Here is a 27,582-nt window from a genome sequence, read left to right on the forward strand (position 1 = left end):
GAATAGAAAAGAATTTGACTAAAATCATTCGACATAAAAGTGTCACCTATATGTTGTATTGTTATCTGAGACTGATGATATTTTTGTCATCAGTTCATTGCATCCTGTTGCTGCTGTGTTATTTTTGGCTTGGGTTAGTCATTTTTTCCGAGTCGCCACTTCCGCAGAATGTGTTTGACTAATTATTAAAAATAAGTTTATCATATTTTGACGTAGCGTGCCTATAAAGGTTTTCACTCCGTTGGATGTTTTACCCTTTTATTGCGCTTACAAATCAACCATGATGAACAAAATGTGAATTTTTGACAAAAAATAAACAATTTGAGTGAAAACTGATTTCTACAACATAATAGTGATAGATAAATTAAAATACGCAGCACCTTAGAGATTTTTTTTGTTTTCTTGCACTTTGACTTCTAGTAAAGTTCAAAGTGTTGCTTTAATCAGAACATTAAAAACACTTATTGTAGTTGAATGTGTGCCAAGAGTTCGAATTGCTGTCGGCATTCACTGACCTGATGATGGCCATGGCGATTCTCGTTAGGGGGCGCTAGTGAGGCAGAGGTGGTCGTCATGGCGATGGTGGAGACAGTGGTCTGTAGGTCACCAAAGAGGCCCTGTTCACCGGAGTCCATTACCTGTAAACGGGAAAGAGTTTTCTTTTTTTCCTGATCAGAATCTACCAGGAACTAAAACCATCTTAACCGTAGAGAAGTCAGTGAGTAGCAAACCTACAGTAACTGCTATTCACGGTTGGTTATTATTGATGGATGGATGGCTAACATCACGGTTTCACGATGCTTCTCCAATTCTTCCAAATGCCTCAGAGTGTGTTCCCTGTTGCTCATGAATCCAAGCAAAGTGTCTTGGTTTGAGGTATGAATTAGAGGTGGGCAATATGGACTTTCAGCTTCATCATGATATTTTGTGATGCCATTGTGATAATGATAAGTGACAATAACAACTATTTATTCCATCTTCTTAGGTGTTTTGCTGTGACTGTGTCTCACAGCAATTATAGTCTCGCAAATACAAATAATGCTCATGAATAACATTGGAGTCGGTAATGAAATATCTTAGGACACCAGGCATGTAAAGAAGTGTGATTTATATCACTAAGCTGCACACAGTAACTGTGTTTTCAGATTTATTGATGCTTTTATTGAATAAACAGTGGAGAAAATAGTTAAGCAATCAATCCCAACAGATTGATTGCTTAACTACTGAGCGTTTTTAAGCTGTATTAAATTACCTTTTTCATGACGACTATGAATCAAATTCTTATAAGAAATCAATCGCGGTACATGATGAACGATGTGATAAATGCCCACCCACAGTATGAATAACTGCAGACTTGAATATGTCTGCAGTGTTGGTTCCCAACTAAGATCCTAACGGTGCAGAATTGTACATTTCTTAAGCTCCTACTGCATGTTTTACAACAAAAATGTCAGAAACATGGTTCAGTTTTTATTGCATGGTACCTGACGTCTGGACAGAGTCTCTCTGCGTTTAGCCGGCATCTCATAGACCACCTGCTTCCAAAACTTGGAGGACAGCTCGTTGCTCTTTGGACCCCTCCACTTGATAACAGATAAGACCTTCCGAGAAGAACAGCAAACGTTAGCGCTGATGCCGCTTCCCGCATCTCCTGTCCTCCATCGAATGCCATGATCTCCATACCTTGATCGTATGCTTCAGTGCGTCCACCTCTTGGTAGTTCATGACATTCTTCAAGTTTGCGCACTCTATCATGATCACCTGGGCAAACGGTGATGAGGGAAGAACAATGTAGGACCTTCTTAACACTTGAATCAAACAGGAAAGGAGGCGTAAGATTGAATCACACCTTGATCTCTCCTGTAACCAGCATGGAGTGGAGACGCGTCTCTATCTGGAAGATGCTCCAGCCTCTTTTGGCAACAAATTCTGGAGTCAAAACAATGATCAAGCGTCTGCTTTGCTCCACGCTGCGCGCCAAGTCCTCAATGTAGGCTGATGGAGAGAGAGAGAGGAGTGTTTATGCAGAGCAACAATAAAGATCCATAAGGAATAATCTTGGCTATGATGATAATCCATTAATTTACATAGATTAACAAGAAGAGTGTGGACTGTTTTGGTCAACTGTAACCTTTGTGACATCGGAGCCCTCCTTCATGTAGCCACTAGTTCCAACAATATAACATGTACTTTTGTGTTTTTATGATGTAAAACACTTCAAACTGCCTTGTTGCTGAAATGCGTTATAGAAATAAACTTGATTGATTGATTGAGTGATGTACAAAGACCTATTAAACCTAAGTCAAGATCCTTTGCATCTGCGAGACATTCTGACACAACTTTGTGATTGACTTCTTAATCAGATAATAATCTCAACCACTAGGGGGCATACTAGATGATTTGATACTAACAGACCTCTTGATTTTGAATGCAGAACCAGATGTTTCCCAGTGTCAAATCATGACAGAATAGGGTTTAGCAACTATTTAGCAGACAATTCAATGAGTCAAACTTTTGGTCACATTTGATGCACTGCGACATTGATGAATAAACTTCACATTGCATTGAGGTTCAATGTAGGACGAACTGGCTTAGAGGATGTGCTTGATGTTAGGCCCTTAGTATGGGTGTGAAATAAGCAGCCATAAGTGACTTGCCTTCACATAACCCATCTAGCCAAAGAAGTCATCATGCTCTATCATTGAGTCGTTTGATTATTCTGGAAGATCCAATATGACCCTATGACATGTTCAGTGACAGCCTGGTAAAGACCAGCTACACTTTGCTTCGTCTAAAGCAGGGGTCTCAAACTCCAGTCCTCGAGGGCCGCAGTCCTGCAGTTTTTAGATGTGCCACAGGTACAAAACACTGGAATGAAATGGCTTAATTACCTCCTGCTTGTGTAGATCAGTTCTCCAGAGTCTTGCTAATGATCTAATTATTCTGTTCAGGTGTGGTGCAGCAGAGACACATCTAAAAGTTGCAGGACTGCGGCCTTTGAGGACTGGAGTTTGAGACCCCTGGTCTACAGGGTCTGGGCCCTTGGCTATTGAGAAATGATTGCTTCCTGTAGGTGTGGGTTTTTTTATTTAAAGATCAGAGCTCCCCTTAAGAATCCTCTCCTAAAGCATTATATTTTATTGTTTGCTTTCGTCCCACGGCCTGATTTCCACAGGACATCCACCGTAGGTAGTGAATGACTGAATAACTGACATGGTGATTATGTGACAGAACCCCTTGTGATAGATGTTTTGACTGACAAAACAGAAAGTGGTTTCTTAGCATTTTGCTGATGGAAAACATATCGGTCAGGGGCTGAAGGCGGCTGCATGTGGAAACACAGAAATACAGTTATTCCTGTTACACCTCATTTCCAGTTAGTTGTTTGCGGCGTTCTCCGTGTCGGTTTTTGCAACACGTGACGCTAAAATTGCTTATTGTTTGTCTTTGTGCGTCTGTGAACAACAGATCTCCCCCCACCTCTTTCTGTGTCACCGCTCCATTCTCCTCTGTCACGTCTTCACCTGCTAACTGAATTAATGACAGAGACTCTCCAACAACACATTGCAATTTCACGCTCAATTTGAGAGGCACAAATAGTACAGAACATCCCCGAATTCAGCCCTTTTCTTCCCTGCCTCTGATGCGCCTCTTCCATCGCTCGTTTAATCTCTCTCTCTCTTCCCTCCGCTCTTTTCTCGCTCCTCTCGCCCTTCACCCCCCCCCCGCCCCCCCCGACCCCTTCCTCATCTCCGTTTGTGAGGATTATGTTAATCAATTAATAAAACAGCACAGACCAGTGACCGTGCCGCCACCTCTTTTCGCTCTCGTTATTTATTTTTGCGCCCTCGTGTTCGTTCCGAGGCGCTAAGTGGGCTGGATAATTGAATGGTGTGTTCAAGGTCTGCTCCGCCACCGGCTTTGGAAGAAACACTGGAAAAGAAAAAAAGAAAAAAAGGCGCATCGCTCTTTCTTGGTGGGTGTTGCACTCCTGCTCTCTGTTCCTCTCGATGTGTGTGTGCGTATTTATGAACAGCAGACATTTGTTTCAGGGATGTTTTTAGGGCAGCAGTGAAACCTCTGACTTTTTTCATGATTTTTTTTCCTTAGAAACCCAGATTTAGCTAACAGCAAACTATGTGGGGCAACGTTATTCATCAAGAGCCATATTTAAGTGGCAATTTATGTTTATTTGTAAACCAATAGTAAAACCAGGGCAAAGGGTTTTTACTTTGTCACGCAGTAGTTATGTTGACTATGAATTCATTTTTCTTGGAACTTTTAGAACATAAGCTAATAATTTGGCTAAAAGTAATGGCACATTGACTATTTTATTCTGTAAAGTTTAAACCACATGTTTACATGCACCGAATAAAAATATACAGACCTTGTCTTTCCTGTTTTAGGTCACTCAGGATCACAGCTACTCTTCCTATTTGATAAATGGAATAATTTCAAGGATTACAACACTTACAGTTTATAATTAACACATAGCTGTACAAACATTGCCTCAATACAGATTTCCTCTTAGTTTTGCTAGACTAAGGTTCAAGATCAACACATTTCAAGATTAATTCACACCTGTTGTGTGGGTTTCAATGTGTGGAAATGAATATTTTGTCTTTAAGGCATTTTTTATATCTAAAAAGCGTCAGTAGGTATTTGTTTCAAAATATAAACTTTTTTTGAAAATCAGTTTTGGAGGTAGAGACCCACTAGAGCTTTTAAAGTGGATTATTCTTTCTTTTATCAATATTATATAGAATAAAAATTCAATTCCTTTCTCCATTTTGGTCTGACGCATTCTGTCATTCCTCTCTGTCTTATGAACAACTCTAAGTCAGAGGTGCTGTGTCTTGTAGTCCCAGTCAGACATCATGTTTCCTGTAGTATAGCCGAGGTTTATCTTATGAAACAAACTGAGCTTATCTCTAATAATATAGAGGAATCACGTTGACATCAGACTTTGGATAAAAATGCCTGTTTATATTCATCAGTACAGTGTGAACATGTTAAAGTTTTCTCTTCTTTACTCCTCTTCCCTTATTTAGTTACTTTCAAGGGACAATGCTAGATATTTTCCACACACTGATATTATTGAAGCAGTTGGGAAAAAAATGCATTAGTTTATTATATTAGATCACATGAAGCTTGTAAAGTCTTTATTTATGCTTTCTGGCATTTTTGTCAGTTTAACATAATTTTCAATCTAAGCTTAAAGCAATTTTATACAGTTTTCCTTTGCCTAGACCAAGATCAAATATATAGCACAGCTACAAATATTTGAATAAGGCCTAAGTGTAACTTCATCATTGAAATCAGCTGTAATTGGTCACCTGGATGTGTGTTGCTTCTGATGCTATTGAGAAATGATTGCTTCATGGATGCATGGACTCTGAGGTTTTAAATTTTACCCAGTTGCTAACGTTTGGTCGTACGTAATTTGCCGGTTCGTTGCCATTAGCGTAGAAAATGGCCAGGCTACCATCATACCAACACTAACAATAACAATAACATATCTATCAAGATAATCAGACAATGAAACTAATGCAGTACAATCTCAGTTCAACTGAGATGCCAATAATAGCAGCATGTTTTAAAAACAAACGGAATCTTAATGAAGCCAGTCGGACATTTTGGGTTTTATTTCATTTACACTGGACTTTACAGAACTAACAAGAGCAAATTAATCACAATTACATTATATACATATATATGCAAGTGTTTTGCAAATTTTTGCACCCTTTGTGAATGTGTATGAATGATATGCAGTCCTGTGTAGACTCTGTAGTCTGTACTGAGTATTTGACGTGACCTCAGAAGACACAGACAAATGTGAACGCTAGCTTCTGATTGAAAGTGAGATAAAGCTTCATTTAAGTAGGAAAACTACTGTATGTATGTTTCCTTGTGTATACGTGATGTACACCTGAGAGCCGACAGAGATAGATTAGTTCAGCAGTAAGTGCGCTGTGATGAAGCTCTGCACACATTTTTATTTATTCTGACAGATTGATGAATTCTGGGGATTGGGGATTACAGTGACCTATAGAGAGAGAGAGTGTGTGTGTGTGTGTGTGTAAGAGAGAGAGAGAGGAGGTTGATAAATGGAATGATACTTACTACTGCTGGGTATTAAATCTCTGTCTGGTATAAATAGTTTGTATCCGTAATGCTTTTCAAGAACATCCGGCAGAATCTCCAGAGCAAAGGTCTCCTCGTCGCTGCTCGTCCTGTCAGAAGAGAAAAATGGAGAAAAAAATTATTCCAGACTGAAATAAAAAACATTGGGGCCACTGCTCACAGCTCCACTTATTTAAAAGGCTACTTCACATGTTTGGGAGTGGGGTTCTGCTGAGAAAATGTGACAGTCAGTGTCTAATAGAGGTACAGACAAAAAAAAAGTCTATAGAGAGTTGCAATTTCTAGTCTTGGGAATTCTGAATCAGTTCAAAATGCTCAAAATGTCTTTTTTGGGAGGAAAATTATAATTTTATTTTATTTTATTTTTTTATCTAAGAAGAAGCCAAGCAGCTGAGCTAACGTAACCTAAAAAAAATGATGGACAAACCTATTTTTGTTTATATATAAAATGATGGAATTTGATACAGTATAGAACCTTATATACTTGTAAAAAAAAATTCTATATGTTTACAGTGTATTTTCCTCTTGTCAGCCACGTCATTTAGGCAAACAGAATCTCTGGACCGATTGAAGAGTAAAATTGGTTTCTGATTTAAAAGTCGTTTCGAATCCTGACCCTAAAACTTGGAATCAAACCTTCAATCTACCGGAGTTTAATTTAGATGTTTAACTTATTAAAATATTATATTTACTTCCATCAGATAGCTATGGTAGCTTGAGTAGATTGCTACCCAAGTTTTGGTAATGGAAACATGAATCTCTTAATATAAGGTAAAACTCTTGGACTTGCAAAATATTAGGAATTAAATGTGAAGAATACAAAGAGGACTGAGAGTAAGCCTGGTGGTGGCAGCATCATGCTGTGGGGCTGTTTTACTGCCAGAGGTGCTGAAGCCCATTCTATTCAGAATGTTTTAGAGAAGCTAAATAGATGAAGCCTGGATAAGACTGGTTGTTTCAACAGAGAAAAATGGGACCAAAACATCATGTTTAATGTTTAAAGCAGGCTGGACTGGCCTTCACAAATCCCTGACATCAAGTCTATTGAAAATCTGCAGCGCATGCTGGAAGGTTGGAGTCTGAAAATCGACTCAAATAAGCTCAACAAAATTCAGAGGTGGTCAAATATTCAAGAGCCTGGGATGTGTGTGTGCGTTTGAGGCCGTGGCTATAATTTTGACCCGTTATGGATGAGCGAAAATCCATAAAAAGTTCAAACATGTGAATCAAATTCTTTTAAATAATCATCCCAGTTGCTTGGTGTGTGATCATTTTACCCCTCAGAAAGAGTTCAAATAAACACCCAGAATGAAATGGTAAACTTCTGACTGTAAGCTCCAGAGCTGATGGGCTTTAAGAAACATTTATTTTGCAAATCTTTGCGAAAGTTTTATCTCTTATTCTTCACCGTCACAAAGCACAAATCTCCTTACTTACAAAATATGTGCAAACTTGTTGCCTCACTTTTCTTTTACAGCTGTCATTAAATTTATGAATTCTCCATTCAGGACATTTCATCCCAGCGCTGCGTGTCCGGAGGCCGAAACATCGTCAGTGACCCCTCACACCCCCACCATGGACTGTTCTCCCTGCTGCCCTCTGGAAAGAGGTTCCGCAGCATCCGGTGCAGGACCACCAGGTTCTGAAACAGCTTTTTTCCACTTGCCATCAGACTGCTGAACTCTTAACTGGACTGCACTCAAAAACTGGTCTCCACTTCATACCTTGCACATGTACAGAGCTAAATAACTTCCATTTTACTGTCAGTCCTGCACTTTATATTTTATATTCATATTTATATTCATATTTTATACTGTATTTTATTTTATTCTGGAGTAACCTCACAGCATTGGAACCTCAAAACACTGTCCTGAGCCGTATGCAACAAAATTTCGTTCTGTATACACCCTGTGTATGCAAAATGACAATAAAGTCTAAGTCTAAGTCTAAGTCTAAGTCTAAATTAACTGATAATTAACATTATCTTGCACAATTTTGGTGAGTGTAACTTATTAAATCTGAATAATATGTAATTACTGGAACAGCCCAAAGGTTACTTTTTGTACATGTAATAAACCCCAAATCTTCCTGAAGAAACATTTTCATAACTTGAAACTACATTTATAAAAAAGAAAGCTTCTTGATTGGAACAGTTCCTGGCTTCTGCTTTTTTAAAATTCATTTCTTACTCAGACAAACAGAAGATATAGAGAGCAGTGATAGTTTTCTAACTGTTTCTCAGTAAAACTAAGAGTGCGGTTTGTCAAGAAAATTAACATACAACTCCCTCATGGTGCAGGGAAATGCCCATGAAAAAAACCGGCTTTACTGCTATAAGAGCTTTACTGCTCTGAAAATAGACCCATTCTTCACATTATTTCAAATTAACTAGGCTCATTTGTACCTCAAAATGCTTATAAGTAGGTGAAGAAAAGCTAAATCCACTTAATTTATTTGAATAAAGTGAACGTTGTAAAGATATTACACTGTTTAATTCAAATGTATTAGTCTGACCTGCCCAAAGAGTCCAGGTCCACCTTAGTGTAGGACAGGTAGGCATCGTACTCCTTGTTGTCTGGGGAGAGAAAAGAAAACTGATGATGAAGACAAACTGCATGGACTCAAACCCGTCGCTTCTCTAGCTGTGCTTCCGTTGCAAATGTACGCAAAATTTTGTCATAAGCGGCATTTATGCTGACCACAAAACTGCGCAAATGGAAATTATGAAAATGAATTTGCCTAATTGAAACATGACAATATAGAAAAAGCTCATGTCTTTGGATAAAAAGTTTTTCCACTACGATGAGGTGGTTTTTCTGGCCATATCGCAATTGTTTTATTTTGCAAAACCGCAATGGAAACGGTGTTTTCACATCACATGAGTCACGTGATCAACAACCGAATGTCACTACTGGCCCAAACCGCAAAGAAGACGACAACAGGAAGTAATTGGAGGATGATGGTACGCATGATTTCTAATTATTACATGAACAAACTTATTCATGTGGGAATTTAATTACGCTTTTTATTTAACAGAAACACAGCAATTGCAAAATTGTGTTTTTCCACATTAGCAGAATGTCAACAAAGATTTGTGCACCTTTGTAATGGAAATGGCGCCAATATTCCGCTAATATAAACCCTAACCCCCCCCCTCGCAATTTCACAATTGCGGTGTTTCCATTAACTAAGAATCGCATGTATACTTTTGTTCACACAATAAAGTCATTAAAACTCACTGTCCAACCACTTTCCGTCGTCGTCTTCTTTGTGGTTTGCGGCAGCAGTAACTTCCGGTTGTTGATCATTTGACTCGTGTGACGCAAACAAAGTGTTTCCATTGTAGTTTTGTGAAAAAAAAACAAACAAAACAATTTCGATATGGCCAACAAACTCCCTTATCCTAATGATAAAACTTTTTATTGACAATAAAAGGTGGCGCGTTTCCATTGGGCAAAGTTATTCACAAAATGTGAAATTATGTAGTCAGTTATACAGCTTCTGGCTACTACTGTAGCATTTCTCTTAGAGAGGAATGCTGACTCCGTTTTCCACAGGTTAAGCGTTTCCCGTCAAATACCATGAAGAATCCCCCGGAGGAATGCCGAGCAGCTCACCATCTTCAGCCTCGTCGCTCCCGAAGTGTCTGCGGTAGCAGAGCATGATTTCCAGGTTGTAGCACTTATAAAGCGCAGTTAGGATCCCCAGCAGCAGCAGGATGACCCCAAGGCCGCCCGCCAGCTCCAGGCGATACATATCTGCCAGAGATACAGCGGGGAGAGAACGCACAACCCATGAGATCCTTATCGGCTAACTGTGTGAGGAATTCCAGCTGAAGTGGGAGGTAAATACAGGTAAAAGCTTTTATTTTCGTGTTCTCTGATTTTACTTTGCTTCGTCCTTCTTAACAAACTACTCCGCTAACACCTGAGGGTATCTACGGCAACCTGACTTTCAGGAACAGATAAGCAGGAGCTTCAATTCCCTTCAGAGTGGCCCTTTTTCTAAGCAGAATCTCCTTCAGTCGCAAAAAAAAGAATCTGATAATAATGGCTTTCCAGTTGGGATGATTATTTTTTTTGATGAGTCACAGCAGCCTCTAGAAGCATCATTCAGAGACCGCCAATCATTCCTATCGGTGCAGCACAGATAAAAGGAGCTGTGTGACTAGAGCAGAAAACTCTCCATAGACAAAGCAGACGGGTTGTTAAGCTAGGGTCAAATCAGCTAGCAGCTAACGACTGCTGTCTACTATGGATATTTGTGTCTTTCATAAGAGTGATTCAGTTTGAATGTTCATGATGAAAGACGAAATGAACAACCCACTTAATGCTTTAAATGGAGGTCAGAGAAGGCAGTCCTTGATGGCTGCATGGGAGGAAATGAATTTGAATCAGGAAAGGCTTAAAAAAACCCTGATAAAGATAAAGCTAGGTAGACAGCCCTGCTTAGCCCGAAGAGATTACTATCACTTCCTGAATGGAAGCGGTGGTGCTAGTGACATACGCACCGTCACTGCTTGATTTCATCTGTATAATGTCTTGCTTGGTTAGTTTTTATTTTAAGTCATTTCCTGTTTGACACGAGTACTGAATTGTAAAGCCTTTAGATCAGTGATGTCCAAACATTTTTCCGGTGTGGGAGCGGAAAGTATTTAGATTTTTCAGGTTCACCTGATCAACAGCAAACTAAACGCACATTATTTTAATAAAACAGAATGATTTCTGTAGCGAAATGATCTGTAGAGTTTCGATTTCGACTCAAATGGGCAGTATTATGTAAAATAGGCTTTTTGAGCATGTTATGCCTCATCAAAACAGACCTGGAGTGTGATGTGTTTGAGAAATCCTTTAATCTCCATGGCAACCACTCATCTGTGCTAAACACCTGGGTGAACCTAGCTCTGCCTTCCTCCTCCTTCAGATCATCCACTCAGCCACTCAACTCCTTCAGACTAGCCAGCAGCAATTAGCAAACAACTGGTGGAACAGCTGAGCTCATTATAGGAGCTACTTCTCAGTGCAACAATGGTAAAATCGTTGTTAAAGGGTTAATAGAGGAGCCATGTTGTGATGACTTCCTGTAGGCGGAGTTTCAGAAAGAGCTTCTTAAAGAGATAGAGGCCCGATTTCAAAGCAATAAATTACAAAGTCAAATTTCTTTGACTTTGTATGCTGGATATATATAGCCTTTTTATAACAACTGAAGGTAACATATTTAATTGATTGTGCTATACAATGATACTATGTGCCTAGAAAATACATAATATGCCCTTTTAAGAGTCTAAGGCGTTTACCAGTTGAAAAGACCCCAGTTGATGATTTTTCTCTTGATTTTTTTTAATGTCTTTTCAGCAAGAACAGGCTACGACTCTCTCACTTCATTTTGCCAAGTTAATAAATAGCCCTAATTGTTTTTCTAGTTTGCATAACCAGATTTAGAATAATCCAGCTAGCACAGTGTGACATGATCAAGTCTCACATGTTCCCTGACATTGCACAGTTTGTGTTGAACTTGTAGATTTAGTGTTACCGCTCAGCCTGTTAGAGCTTCTGTAACAAACACTTGAAGTTGACTTGATGTTTTGGGTCACAGTGCTTCTCTATAGGAACAGTCACTTTGCGTGAACTGTTGTGTGTTTAATCTGCAGTGCATGCACACTGAAACGTTTTAACTGTTTGCTTCGGTTGGGTTGTGTGTCGACACTGACATGTTTGCTTCGTGAAACCATTCAAACTATTTTGTGTTTTACAAAACCAAAAATTAAGAGAAAAAAAAACAACAAAAAACACAAACTAATGCTGTATTACAAAGCGCCATGCCTTATGGAATCACGTCGACATGTCAGACACAATCTCAGACGCAGTGTGTGTATGAATGAATGATGGTGCCTTCGTAGGCAATATGAGTGTATGGGAGATTAATGGAACATGGCTGGTGAATGACACCCTGGGAAATATGATCCATTTGTGCCTCCCTCTCCATCACCGCATCATCCGACACAAACACACACACACACACACGCGCGCGCACACCCCCGCACGCAAGTAAACACACGCTGGCTCTTCTCGTCCCCAACTTCTCCTGGAAACACTTCATTCCACGACCACACTTTATTGATTTTTTTCCAGTCACGGCGAGGAATTCTGCTCCAAATCCACATTTCAGAGTGCAGATGGGACTTTTCCTTAACGCAGTTCGATACAGTGATATGTTTCCAATGACATAAGGCACAGGCTCAAAACTAATGCGTCAGCATGGACGGACAATAGTGAATAATAATAAAACACGACTACTTCTAAGGTTTCATCAGACACGTTGCAGTTGAATTAGCTTGTATCTTTTCATCTTATTTAACTGAGACAAACTATATTAGTTTTGCTGCTGTGTTTGAAATTGTCTCTCTTGTAAATGAGATCTTGGATCTCAATGAGACAACCTGTTTAAATGGTCAAATGAACTCAATACAAGTATATTTTATTACAAAAGACATTATAAAAGCAAAGAGACGCATAGTGGGGAACATAGTAATAGCGTACTGAACTGAACAGAAAGATTTAGCCAATTTTGATACGGCCAAAATAAAAATAAAAAACACTTCGTCCTAGAGGCAAAACTTTTCATCAAAAAAATAGTTTTTTCAAAACTGCTGTGTTCCCACTAAGTACATTTATTTTCAAAATGTCAAATTGCTCAATTCTATGGTCAATGGAAACACAGCTACTGAGTGGCTAAATGGCCGAGTTGTTCAAGAACATCTTGAACTAGAACTCAAAGGTTTAGTCCTCACAGGTTAAAACTAAAATCCAGACTGAATTCAAAGTCCCAACATGCATCAGTTCTTCTTAACTGAACAAATGTTTTAGAAGTTAAAAAAAGTGAAAAAGGTGGGTGTTATGTTTCAATTGACAGTTGATTACATGATTATGTTGCATTACTGACATTTCAAATGAATAATTTAATTTAGCCAAATTCAGAATAACGCTGCTTTCATTTGTTTGCTTTTCTGACTTATTTAGCAGAACTATTCTTTGAAAAAGCATTCGCACTGTAAATACAAAATCTTAAAAAGTATTTTGGTTTATGTTCTAGTGCTGATTTCTTAGTTTACTTGAAATAAGACAAAAGTAACTGTTCAGCAAGATATTGGAGCTTGTTTTAAGAAAAGAATTCCTTAATATTAACCAAAAAGCTCTTGTTCCACTGGCTGATTATTTCACTTATAACATGTGAAAAATGTCTTGTTCTAAATGAAATGATCTGCCAGTGGAACTAGACCTTTTCCATCAATATTAAGGAATTATTTACTTAATGCAAGCTCAAATATTTTGCTAAAAACTTACTTGAAAGTTAGATTTGCCTTATTGCAGGTGCAGGAAGATACTTGCACCAGCAACTACACCAAAAACACTTGATAAGATTTTATCTTTGCAGATTTCTTCACATTTTTGCTCTTTTTTTTCTTACCTAAATGATTCAGATCAACAAGCAAATGTCAACATCATCCATTATCTTCCACTTAATCCAGAGTCAGGTTGGGTTTGAACACCCCCCCCCCTGACGTTTTTAGGGGCTGATGCACAAAAATGTAATTAACTTTCAGACATGCATCGGTTCTAAAACAGGTTCAGTCTTCAAACAGCCGTTTTCTACTATTTCAGCTTTGGAGCGACCTGGAAGGTTTATGAACATTACTAACAAGCCAATTAAACACAGGGATAATTATGTCAAAAATGATAGCACCCCAGTAGCCATTGTGCCATTTTATTTTTTGCATTGCTTATGTGGAAAATATGGAAATAGCTATCATTTTTCAGCTTAATGTCATATCTTGAGACTTTTACACGACTCTGCTTAGAGTTTTATGACCCACACAGCAGCCAGAGTCAGTAGTGTGTGTGGCGCGAGTGTGCGTGTGCGTGTGTGTGTGTGTGTGTGTGTGTGTGTGTGTGTGTGTGTGCGCTGTAGCCTAGTCATTGGGAAAGAAGCAGGTACATCCTGAACAGGTTTCCAGGTTTCATTGAGACAAATGAAACAATCAGACACACACACACACACACACACACGCCTGTGGACAGTTTTTGAATCTCCAATAAGCTCTGTGCATGTCTGAACTGAAATATGAAATCATAGCGCAAAAAGAAAACCAAAAGATCGAAAAAGGAGAATAAATAAAGCTTCATACACAAATTCGAGACAGTAAACTTTCTGGCAAGGAACAAGTTGTTGTTTTTAGGTGAACAGTTTTTCTTTACAGGTTAGCAGTTTGTGTTTGTCAGACATCAATGTGACCTCAGGGCACCAAATCACTGAAGGACTTTCATTTTCTTTGGTTTCATGAACCCAGAGCTTGTGTGTTTTATTTTTGCTCACCACTTAATATAAAGCCAAATTTTCTCTTTGACAGAACGATAAATACATTTAAACTGAAGGCTGAAAATCTTCATGTTGCTTGTGTCAGTGTAGGTGCAATTTGGAGGAGTGTGCGATTCTTTACAGCTGAGAGCCATATCACCGTTATTGGTTCAATAAAAGTGTTTGCTGTTGTAAAATACAAAATTACGTTTCTGTATTTAAACAAATGACTAAATTAAAACAGAAGAGAAAGCCAGTCTGATGACATGGCTAATACATTAGCTTTATTAAAAAGCTTTAGGTAACAAATTTTAAGATGATTATTTTTTTTTTAAGAAATTCCCAATCTTTCTCTTTTTGTGCCTCAGTTCAAACTGATTCAGTATCCATTACTTTCTTTATGTTTTTTTCATTCAAATTTGAATTTGGGTAATTAATTTTGTTAAGTGACATAACTCTCGCTATGAGAGAAAAAGAAAATGAAATCAGCTTCATTTTCTTTTTAAAAATGTGTTTCCTAACACTTTTTATTTTTATTATTTTCTTTTTGTTTGTAAAAAAAAACAAACAAACAAACAAAGAAAAACTATGTCCACATTCACCACTATCAGAAAATCGAGGAAAATGCAACAGTGATGACTGATACCAAACAAATTTAAATACAGAAAAGTAAAATAAGTTGGATAAAATGGGTGGTGGGGAGGAATTTCAATGATCATTTGAAAAATTAATCGAGTTAAAAAAAAAGAGATGTAAATTCAGCCTCAGATCTCATTTTGTCATCCACACATTTGGAAGTTGTACGTTGTGCTTCTTTTCACTCTTGCATCTCATTTAAATGTATATAAACTGAGCAGTTTTAAGTTTGACCTTTTGTCTTCTTCCATGTTTAAATTTCCATGTCATTTTATGTTACAGAATCAACTGGATAGAAAACAACCGAGACAGATAACAATAAGACCTAAAAAAGACACCAAGTTCGTCTCTTTATTAAAAATACAGGTTCTGGTTTCTCTTAAAGTAATACACTCCTGTTTCTCACATTACCCACTACAGGAAAAGACGTTACCACGTCTGACCAGTAGGCGTCTCTCTAACTCTACCTCCACCAGACGCACCGCTTCCACTCAGAGTTAAAGCTCAGGAGGAAGGGAATAAAAAAAAAGAAGTCCAAGCAGAGGTAAGAAAAGCAGCAAATTTAACTAATTGCCAAATATGTACTGTGTGGTAAAATGACCTCAGAATGCCTGCATTGATAATGAGACAGATTCAGAAATCGGTTTCTCCTCTCCTCCTCCTGTTCCATGAACAATTGTCTGGTAGTTTCCATTAGTAACGACTTACTACCTTCGTCTGAAACCCGAGAGCGAGCAGAACCTTAAAATTGATTTTTAACCGTGCTTTTTACTCGTCCGCCTCATAAAGAGGAGATGAACTGGTGTCTGTGGGCGGAGGGGGAAGAGAATGATTAAAGAAAGTTCAATGAGATGAGAAACTTTTTCCTCCTCCCAGAACCAAACACCAGACTGGCACCTTAATTTGTTCCACAACTTTCACTTTGTGTCCCACTGACTCATTTTTTTCTCTCAATTTGGATTTAATAAGCAATATGTCAAAAAACCATATGCAGTTTTCCTCAGTTGAACTGCAGGAGATGTTTTCTGGTTCTACACAGTATGGATGTGTGTCATCAGATGGCAATATTCTTCAATGCTTGCATTTTATTTAATAAATTGATATGTTGCACACACACCTGACGTGATGTATTTTGTTGCCCAAAGTATACACAGGTTCAGTTAGAAAAAACGAAGGTTGAATTTAGGGATGAACTAATATGATAATTTGGGACGATATTGATATCCGATGTTAATGTTGCTGTTATGTTCAATAACAGATATTTACCTTTATTTTATGTATTTTACTGCCGCTTTGACACATTTGGAGAAGAAAACACAAGAAACAGATGGCAACAAGATAAAAATAAATGTTGGTTGTTCATATTGGTTCAGTTCTACTTATCAGTCTAATACTGATATGTTAAAAAATCAGAGATATCGGCCGATACCGATGTTAGTGCCGATGTATCGTACATCCCTAGTTAACTTTAATTTGTTTTCCATCTAAAACTAGCTTTGCTCTTCATTTCACTTATAACCAGAGATGTATTGATGTGATATTAATACCCGTATGAGTCCCAATATTGAAAAAAAATTCCAGATCAGTATCTGTGACAATGTACCTGATCCATGAGAGCAGATCTATTCAGTCTGCTTTATTATTAATTTTATGTTATATTTAATTGCACTTGCTGAATTAATTGAAAGACGGTTTGTTGAAGTTTATCTTATTTCATTTTCAGTTTCAGGTAATAAAATTTCCATTGGCTCTTATCCTCCTAATTGAACTGACTGAACAGATTAAAGATGTGTTATTTTTACATGTTTGACCAAGCTTGTGAAGCTGTTGGTGTTTTTAAGTGTGCTGTACCAGTGCAGAGTTAGAAAATACATTTGTAATTCAGTGAGAATGCCTTACTTTATGGATATAAAAAAAAAAAAATAGCTTTTTGTACAGGCATTGTTGGGGATGCCTGTTTCCATTTAAATGCTGGTAAAAATCAAGGACGCGTTGTGTCCGTTGTTCAACTGGGAGTGGAGTCCCAGCTGTCATGCCACGTCAGTAGAACGCCCTCAGTAACCGTTCTAAACACAGTTTGCTCTACCATCCTAAAACTATGTCCAAAACCTACGATGAAAAAAAAAATCTTTCCACAGCTTTCACAAAACTTTGACCGGCATCAGAGGAACAATGTCTCCATCTGTCCTACCAGTTTGTCACTTTCTCTCTCCTGTCAGCTCCTCCAGTCACTCTCCCTTCCTGCCCCGCAGCCCCTGCTAAGACTCCCGTCATGGTGGCTGAGGGCAGCTCTTTCTGCTCTGTCAGTTACGATAAGTGGACGGTGTGTGTACCGTAGGTGTGCGTGTGCGTGTGCACGCGTGCAACACGGATGCATCAAGCCATTACCTTGGGTCAGTGCAGAGCGAGGGCACATCCTAATTCAATCACACACGCACGCACACACACACTCGGAGAATGAAATCAAGCTTTGCTAACGTGCGCTAACTTAGGATAACTCCTGTTTTGTTCAGGGCCGCCATGTTGCGTTCAGGGACCCAAATGCGACCCTATTAGCTCCAAGGATTTAGGCAGGAGAATCTGGAACAATTGGCCCAGTTAGTGAACTTTTACACAGAAAGAAGAGAAAGTTTGTAAAAGACTTTGCTTGTCTGAACAGTTTTGGTCATTCTAAGGAGTTGGTGGCTAGGAGAGTAGAGAGAAGGTAGATTTTTTTTTGTATCAAAGTTCTGTAAGTGGGAAAATTACAAACACTTACTGTATGTTTGACTAAATCCAAAGAAAGCAGCATCTCCAGCAGAGACATAACAAGCTGATTATATATTCGCCTTTTGTGGCGTTTCAATGCGCCTTCAGCCTGAGACGAACAGGCTGGGCTCCCTCTGAACCCCGTCAATCAGCCAGGCTGCTCGTTTTGGCAAGCAACGATTCTACGTTAAACGTGTGATTATGCATCTCTGAAGAAATGCAAAGCGGATCTTTTCGGTCACGCAATGGTGAAAGCAGACGTTTTGGATAGAATGTGGCTGGTATTTCCCACTAAAGTAGAAATACATAAATCAAAATATATCTCTGAGTTCTGCACCAATATTGATGACCTCTCATGAACATTTCAAGACCCAGTAAGTTGTACATACTGGATTTTCTGGATTATAAATTGCTCTGGAATATATTATATCAAAAAAAAAAAAAAGAAAAAAAAAGCATCTTGAAGATAAAAAAAAAAAAGTGGTATGTAAGTTGTTCTGGACTATAAGTTGTAGGATCAGCCAAACCTTTAGAAAAAGTGCCACTTAGTCTGGAAAATACAGTATTAATAAAACTGATCATTTGGTAATTTATGACCAAACTTGAAATATTTTTAAAAATGTGTCTGCATTTGTTCTAAAACTCCTGAAAAGCAGGTGTTGCTGTATCTCTATCTTTGAGTCCATTTATAACTACAAAGTTAACTTTTACTTTGAAAGCTAATAAACTGATCAAACTACAAACAGACTTAATTTATTTACATCTTTTCTAGTCATAGCGACTACACAAAGCAAGTTGCATTCACTAATGCGCACACATTCATGCACCGATATGCAGATCGGTCGACAGCTTCCAGGTAAGTGTGCCTTGCTCAGGGGCGCATCAACATGTGGAAGGAGGAAATCTGACCCGAAACTTTTGGATTACAACATCACTGTAAATTTACACAAAAATGTCAAAATTCTCACAGAAACATAAAGCGTGGGTTAGTTACACTTAAAGAAAATACTGCTGTTAGTTTATAAATCACTGAACCAAAACACATTAAAGATCTGCTGGTGTTATTTGAACCTTCTAGACCTCCCAGGTTCTGGTTCTGGCTCTGCTCTGCATCCAGAACCAGAACCGCACCTGGAGAAGCGGCATTCAGCTTCTATGCACCATAAATCTGGAACAAACTTCCAGAAAACTGAAAAGATGCTGAAGCACTGATTTCAAAGCTAAACCCCGGCCTGTTTAGAACTGCCTTTGATTTGCAGAGAGTGAAAGATTGATCAGCATATTTGATTGATGATCTTGATGACGGCGTTCGACAAAATCTAATGTTTGTTGCTTGTTTCATGATTAGTTACTGTATTATGATGTTACACATTGAACTGCTGTGTTGCTGAAAGGCTTTTCAAATAAACTTGTCTTGATTCCTTGTTTCTGAAAACTAAAATATAACAGACTTTAAAAAAAAACTAAATGTTTTCCTTATTTCACTTACTATTGCTTTAAATCACCTTTGTGTTACTTTATTCTTCCTGAAATATTACAAACATTTTTAAAAGTCCCTCTTTATATTTTGCCTCCAGTGTTTACGGTACCACTTCTAGCTGTACTCTATTGAACCTTCTTTGACAATTTAATTTCTATGTTGTCATTTTCAGCCTAAAATAAAGGCGATTATATAAAACTCTCTCATATAACTGTAGTATATGTCCAATTTCCCCATGTCTGAAGTTTACATGGTGAAATTTTGAGAAGCCAGCAGACCTAAAGTCCTCGATGAGCTACACGCTGACTGCACCGCCTTCTCTCAGCTTTGAAGCTGGAGTTAAATCAAGGTTAAAGCGTTTATCTGCTGCTCACTTTCTGTCAGTGTGAAAAAATCAGAGAGCAGATATAGATGAGGAAAAAAGAGACTACTATTCTTCAGGATTTGGATTAGGGGGGAAAAGGAGAGCGACAAACCATATCTCTACAGTGTTGTGTATCTTCAGACATCTCTGAGGTTTTAGGATTTAAAGAAATAATTTAGAGGAAAGCAGAAACGAGAAGAAAGAATCATGATAGAGTGTTTTGGAGCAGAGCAGTCCAGAACCCAGCCTGAGCTATTGATCAAGGTCACTTTAGGGTCCTGCGGATAATGAGGCCTGTTTAGTCCTCTGTATTCATTTGCCTAGAAAGTCTGATTTGTTTGGGGAGGTTCGAATGCATCATCAAACTCTGGTCCGACTAAAAACGTTGATCTCGGCTCAGTTGAAGTGAACTCTGGTGTGATTCGAATCCATGTGTGAACGCCGAGCAGACCGGAGTCCGCTCCCAAAGCAGACAACTGACTGCAGTGCAGGGCATTCTGGGTAAATATAACCAAAACAAACACGCTAGTGGGAGAAACGGGTCGAAAAGAGAAATCCTACAACAGCTAAAGTCTGATGCCGCTACATTTTTGTGTACATTTCATGAAGAAGGAAGTTGCGCTCATGTCTTCTTCAGAGGTTTTTGTGCCATTTCTTGGGTGGTTCTTGGTGCAGCGCCACCACAGGTGAGGAGGGGAACAGCTTCTTCGATTAGTTCAGTTCGCTTGACTCAGTGCAGTGTGAAAGCGAAACACACCGGCTGAAAATGTAACAAATGATGCAATTTTGGTCCCTTTTGAAACTTGAGTCTACTGGACTATCCGGTATTAAAAGACCACAAGTTTTATTTGACTTTTTTTTTTCCAAAATCACTTTACAAGTTCTAACACTGATGAAGAATGCTTTTTAAGGCTCAGTCAGTATGCAGAGATGAGGAATGTTCCAACACTTTTCTGTCAGTAACACATGTACCCTGGAGTGAGGCTTCCTGTTTGTTAGTTTAAAGCTTTGGCTGTGTGAGCGTGCATGCATGCATACGGTTGTATGTGATTACACTGAGAGTAATGACAACTCCAGGACTCTCATCCCGAACCCCTCTGGAAGTGCCTCAGGCTGCGGGTGCCTCTGGTGCCGGGGACGTACCAGAAGACAGATTTGATTTCTAAAGCAATGCGGCGGGAGTCAGATGTTTAAAAGAGAAAGATGCGTTTCTACTCCTCCGCCCTCCTCCACCTGCATCACTTTTCTCCTCCTTTTTCCCCCAAACTTCGTCTCCGTCTCCATCTTTCCGCACTACCTCTCTCTGATTTCTCGCCTTGTTTTGCCTCCCACTGCTCTTCTGCCTGTTTATCTTTTCCGGCGTTTTTCGTCCCTACATACTTATGCTTCATACGGAGGGCAGTCACCCAGCTCTCTTTTCTTTCAGAGATCTGAGCTTACCATGACAACTCATCTTCTCCTGCAGCACTGTTCTAACACTCTTAGCTTCTCTCTGTCTCTGTAGTTTTTTCTTTTTTTACTGTTGAACTTTGACTCACACCGGCCTGTTCTCTCTGTTCGCCAGATGGAGAGCAAGATGCGGCATGAAAAGAAGCTGCACCCTCATGCATATTTAAAGCAGCAGCTACTTTGTTTTACAGTTAAAGAAGCTCTTAGACCCATTTGACTTTTTCACATTTCGTCTTGTTTTTACCAAAAACTTGCATTTTATCTGAATTGTGTCATAAATCAGCTCAATGTAATGCGTTAACGTTGCACTTTCTTTTCCAAGACCATTGAGCAGGTATGGAAGCATCCAAGAGACTCAGTTAGGTAAAAAATAAACGCATCTGGAATAAAATTTTCTCTGCAATTAATCGTCATGACTGAATGAATTATTTTACAAAGAACGGACAGAAACCTTCATCTTCTAAATGCACAAAGAAAACCTAAATGTCTGGGAGCCAAACATGCGGTTCTACAAAATACTGACTAACAGGGGCTAAATAAAAATGCACACCTCACTTTTCAGTTTTTATATTTGAAAAAGATCTATGAAAAACAATGTCAATACTCTTTCAATTCACAATTATCTACTTAATTGTTTTGGTCGCATAAAACCTCTGGTGTTTCTTCCACTGCAGGCTCTGAGCAGCCAACGAAGCGAGCGGCGTCCGGCCCCGTCTGTCTGCCGATGGATTCGCCGGTTGTTCAGGCGCCACTCCTTCTCCCGGATCAGGGGCCAGCTCTTCCACATTATCTAAATAAAGCTTCTGACGAGCTTTCGCAGATAACTCCACGAGAAAGCGTGCGTTTAAAGTCTTAATTACCTCTTAAGCGCCTTTGCATCTCCAAATATTTATCAGGCCAGGAACGGCGGCGTCGGCCCCGGAGCCCGAGGGCCGACGCCGCGTTAACAGAGCTATGAAGAGGGATCTGATACGTCCCAGGTAACTGGAGCAGACCTGGGTTTATATTTAGTGAGCCTGGGCCGAGCGTGAAAAATAAAGCGCCGCTTTAGGGAGAACGCACCGCGAAAGCTGCAGAGCTCCTGAATGTTTATTACAATCCGTCTCTCACAGTGAAACAGGTTGGACTCATTAAAATGAGCCAAAAATATAAACAGGCTAATATAGCTTGGACATGAGGTGGCTACAGGTGAATGCTTCAGTTCAATTCAATAATATTTCAGAAATTAGATCAAATATATTGAATAATGGATTAGAATAACTTTTTTTTTTTACATATTTAAATAGCCAGTTTTGGATAATAATAAGGTGAGGACCAGATAATTACCAGAGATTGAACTTCAGTGTGTTATTTAATTTTCTCCAAATGGATTTTATAACCCAGGGTTGCAGAGCAAAGGCAATAATAAGACAATCTCAAACATTAATAAAGGTCAGCCAATGCTTTGATCCAAGGTGACGAAATGCATATTTAACGGTTATTGATGGATTTTGTTTCCAGGAATCAGTTTTTGATAGTTTCTCTGAAAAACGATGAATTTAAGCTTCAGCTACATGAACACGTTTGTTTTTCATCCCATGGTGCCGTTACGTTTAACAAACGTTAAAATGCGTTTAAAATGCATATTATTCTGGGGAATAAACTGGATTTTAAGCAAGAGAGGTTTTAAAAACATAAAATCAAAACACTTTATTTACTGTCAGTTTCTGTTAACTGGAGATGTAGCAGCTTCGGTCGTGACAAGATTCCATAATATTAGATAAAATACTTTCTTCCACAGTTCAGAGTGGGATCTGATCAAGAATTAATGGAGGGACATAAAGATTAGGGTGATGGTAAGGAGGCTCTCTGACCTTCAAGACTTGAAGCTCAAGAGGAAAAAACTGGTCAGCAATTATAGGAGTTTGAATTATATATATGTATATATATATTTTTTTTTATTCTGGGAAATATACCTGATGATTTATGTTCTATCACTAATGTATCACTTTCATACAGCTGATATTTTCTCACTTAGAAAAATGGAATATTAAGGCCACACTGATAAAATACCAAACAATAAATTATGAATAAATTATTCTCAATGTTATGAGAATAAAATTCAAATAATGAAAATAAAGTAGTATTATGAGAATAAAGCCGTAATGTTGCTACTTTATTGTTTAGTCTGAAAAATTTAACTTTCACTTGCTGACAGGCGTGAAAAAAAAACAACACATCATGTAAATTCATTGTGAAAATAACTTATCAATAATGTTAATATTGACTTGAATCGCTGGTAAATCCAGTAGAACGGTTCATAAAGTCATAATGTTACAACTTTATTCTCGTATTGTTTGGACTATTCTTGTACGACTTTATGGTTGTAACATTATGACTCTATTCTCTGAATATTTTGAGTTCATTCTCATAATTTTATGACTTTATTCTTATAATTGTATTTATTTTACTATTTTACTCCGTCGTAAGAAAAAGACATTTTATTTGATTGTTTTTGTATTATTATCATTATTTTTGACTTTCCCAGAGTGAATGAATTTCTCTTTATTCAGTGCAGGAAATGTCGAGAAAAACATACATGAACTTCCCGACTCCAATCTTTCCACAGGGACTTGCTAACTTAACTGTCTGACCTTTTTCAGACAACAGGAAGTAAAACCTGGCTCTCCTCAAGGCAGCAGAAACTACCTCTGGTAATTGTGACATGACAGATTTCTTCTAGTAAACAAAGAACCCAATTTTTTTTCCCTTTTGGTCTACCTCATGCAGCAGCAAAGAGAAGCTAAGAGGGAAGGAAAAAGGCGAGAGCTGCACCTTTCTTCTGCAGTATTGCGCTCCCGCTGCGCTTCCCGATGCGGTTCTCTACGTAGCAGGTGTAATTGGCCAGATCTGCCTCCTCCACGGCGTCAAACGTCAGCGACACCTGCACTTCCTTCTCGCCTAAATGTTCCCTCAAGATCCTGCGAAGGCAAAAACGGAGCACAGATTTAATTCCCCATCGGTCACCGGAAACCTCTCTGCTTGAAGTGACCGATAAGGCTGTCCAGTTCTGAGCCACCTGCTGGGAACAAGGACGCGTTTATGCGGGACAATAAGTTTATAAAAACACCACATCGCACACCGAACATCAGGAGCGTCTTTGAGGTCCTGAATGCTGGAGAAAAGTGAAGGAAAAAATGTTCACCTACAAAGTTCTTAAGACTTTTCTGTTCCAAAAACATTATTCCAGAAGTCTCGCTCTTTCTCCAGCTACACTCTCTATCGCAAACTTTAGTCTGACGTTCATGGTTTCCTTAGACAGCATCCGTTTCCTTCTTGTTCACCTTCCATCAAAGGTGAACTTGTGTAGTCTCTTTCCGATTGAACGTACAGTAGCAAGAGTCCGATGAAGCCCTGCGCTGATGTGTTAGTGTTTTTCAGTGTGTAAGCCTTCAGGCTGATCCTTGGCGTGCTGTCAGTCGTTTTCAATGTCCTCTGCTTCTGGAGGGATTTTTAAAGTAGTGCAACAATATAAATGGAGGAAAACACAATGCATTGTTTTTCTAATTCTACTACAAAAAAGAGAAAAAAAATCAGAAAAGTTTAATTTATTTAAACTGTTGGCGAGAAGTTTCAAAAACTCAAGGATAAGGCCACCCTGGTTTGATTTTCATCTTTTGTTCATGTAATGAAGATTGTGGTTTTTTTGCCGCCCAAACATTTTTTTTTCTCACCCACATGTTCACTTTCCTCATGTCGTGGTATGATAGTAAAGGGAAAAGAACTGGATGGAAGATAAATAAATAATAACATGAAGATACCAATGATAAAGTCAACAAAAGTCACGTGTGGCCTAAAACTTTTGCACAATACCCTAAGTAACTGTAAGCAAGGTGCGCATGGGAAACAAAGAGTCATTAGAGCTTTAACACAGGATCAGGAAAGTTCAAAATGCAAAGAAAGAAAAGATCTGCATTAGTTTGTTTTTTTTTGAGTGTTGGTTTGAATTTCTTCCATTTTAACCAAGTATTTTGGTAGCAAGCAGAATTTTGGAAATAAAACTCCCAGAGCAGAATCCCAACTTGTTTTTAAAAACAAGCAGTAACGCCACAGAAGATTTTTTTCCTCCCTCCTCAGTACAGTGTATGCAGGTTAAAGTCGGCTTTAAAGGAATACGAACCAGCCAGCTTCTGACACACACATGCCCTCAAACCGCCTCATCATAGCATCAAAACGTTTAGGCAAAAACTACGTTTTGTTTTTTTTTTTCCAAAAATTGCCACGTTTCCATTAAGGGAATGAATTTTCTAAATTCCACAATTGTTTGGTCAATGGAAACACGGCTAATGTAAATGTTGGAAAATGTCCAAATTGGAAACAATTTAACGCACATGCAGACAAACGAGTATTGGTATGCCTTTCTTTCAGTGTACAAACAGTTGATACGGTTGCCACCGGCGACCATAAGGTGGTGACATTAAGAGCTGCTAATGTCTTACAGCCAGCCACTGGAGATTGAGATACTAACTCAAAGGAAAAGGAAAGTGTCTTCTTGAGACAAAGAAGACGCCTTAACGTTACATTAGTCACCACTCAGCAACTGACGAGGTTTGATCAGGGTTGCATTGTGGATTTAGATGTAGGGTTTACTCTTCTCTATATACTCCTCCCAACACTTTTAAACTTCAAAAGTTGAGCAGTGCCATTTTAAAAGCAGTGCAGAAGAAGAAGCTGATCTAGTGAGGGGCATATATAATTGGGGGATTGAGTCCATGTTGGTTTTTTGTGCCTGTTAAAAGCCAACGGACCAAGACTGAATGGTTGGATCAAACTATTATCTATGATTCAGAACGTTCCAACCCCAAACATTTCAAAAAATGTTTCAATAACAAATCTAAAGTAGGTTAAACACAACAAACTCCAGTACATTCTAAATAAAAGATACCAGCTGGTTGAAACTTCTTGGGAATTTAGAAACAAAACTTCAGCTCGATGCCAATCACAGGTGCTGTCTCTCTTGAATGTTCTGTGGCCTAAAGCGACTTCTGATCAGGGGAAAATGAAGAGAGACAAAAAAAAGAGTCAGAAAGGGCTAAAAAAAAACGTATGTAGGGGGAAAAAAAATTAATCGATGCATTGAAATAAAGATATTATGAATTCATTGCACACGAAGGGACTCCGAACTATGAACGCTGAGTTGCAGAAATGGAAAGTAGCTGGACGGCCGAGCCGTGCCCTGTCGACAGCAGCTCAGAAACTGATGATACTGCTCATATTTACTGTTTACTGTGCTTTTAGCATATTTCTGATCCCAAACATTTCAATTATTTACAAGACAAGTTGACTTTTCTCAAGGAAAGATGCATGCCTTCAGAAAAAGGTGGAGTGCAGAGAAAAACTCAAACCGCTTTCCGCCTTTCAGAGGAATGACTTAGTTATGCATCTCACAAACTGAGAAAAGGCAAACATAACCCAGCCTCTAACATGTGCAATAATGAAGACGAAATCAGTGTTCAACACTTTATGGTTGTAAGAATACAGCTAATCTTTGTGCATTGCACAATTGTTGTTCATTGAATCGTTTCTCAGGAGAAATTGTTTCAATGCACTCTACGGGTGCCACCCATTCGTTTCCATGGCTGTGCATGGACACTATCAACAAACTCCTGTCAGAATCATGGGGGATCTGAAAGCTGACAGATTAATATGCGTCACAGAGGGGCTCTGTCCGCCACGGCGCGATTGTTGGATCTGGAATGGCAGCGTGATCTGATCAGAGGCGGTCATAACGCTGAAATGAAAGACACAGAAGTCATCTGGCAAACAGTGTTTTATTACCACAGGGAAGGATTAGTTTCACGTTCACCTGCTACCCTCAATATTTACATCTCTGTTTTCACAGAGACAATATTATCAAAGGGCATTAGCTTAGCAGTCACAGGCACCATCCTGAAGGCGGGAGGGCTCTTACGTCCAGCCTAAACTAAACTGAGGTGGTGAATTTAAAACTCAAACTTTTTTTTCTTGACCACGCAATAAAAAAATAAAAGCTCTGGGTGTTCACTGAACATTTACTTCACAAGAAACCAAACAGTCTATTTTACCAAACCATCTTAAGAATGTTTCCTACATATTTAATGCTATCCAGTTTTGTATGATGTAGAGACTCAGAGGATAATGAGATTTTGTGTGTCTTTATGGCCCGACAGTCTGGTAGACTCGGTTTGACGCGGTTTGAATGCTTGCTGTTCACAATGCATTCAAACTGTGCCAGAGTTCACCTCAACTGAACCAACACCTGGCTTTGTAGGCGGACTAGAGTCGTTTCTTGGTCCGCTTCAGAGTTCGATTACGCATTCACACCTCCCCAAACAAACTGGACTATCTAGGCAAACGGACTAGAGTTGGATTAAAGTGGACTAAACAG

At 38.8% G+C, this 27,582-nt stretch overlaps 1 protein-coding gene across 4 annotated transcripts in view; it reads right to left on the reverse strand.

Annotated features, from left to right (window-relative positions):
• Positions 1–27,582, reverse strand: part of LOC102222637 (X-linked interleukin-1 receptor accessory protein-like 2) — a 392,716-nt gene that overhangs the window by 5,242 nt on the left and 359,892 nt on the right. For 2 of the 4 annotated variants that reach the window (XM_023328865.1, XM_023328864.1), the window contains exons 9-17: positions 23,991–24,136; positions 9,762–9,902; positions 8,659–8,719; positions 6,124–6,233; positions 4,388–4,432; positions 1,850–1,995; positions 1,684–1,761; positions 1,485–1,601; positions 516–638 (exon numbers count right to left, since the gene is read on the reverse strand). In XM_023328865.1, the coding sequence (XP_023184633.1) occupies positions 516–638; positions 1,485–1,601; positions 1,684–1,761; positions 1,850–1,995; positions 4,388–4,432; positions 6,124–6,233; positions 8,659–8,719; positions 9,762–9,902; positions 23,991–24,136 (967 nt within the window). The remainder of the gene's footprint in view (positions 1–515; positions 639–1,484; positions 1,602–1,683; positions 1,762–1,849; positions 1,996–4,387; positions 4,433–6,123; positions 6,234–8,658; positions 8,720–9,761; positions 9,903–23,990; positions 24,137–27,582) is intronic. The other 2 variants (XM_005807613.2, XM_023328866.1) reach the window with 1 other exon arrangement.

The sequence above is a fragment of the Xiphophorus maculatus genome, chromosome 23 (assembly GCF_002775205.1).
Source record: "Xiphophorus maculatus strain JP 163 A chromosome 23, X_maculatus-5.0-male, whole genome shotgun sequence".
Classification (NCBI taxonomy): Eukaryota; Metazoa; Chordata; class Actinopteri; order Cyprinodontiformes; family Poeciliidae; genus Xiphophorus; species Xiphophorus maculatus.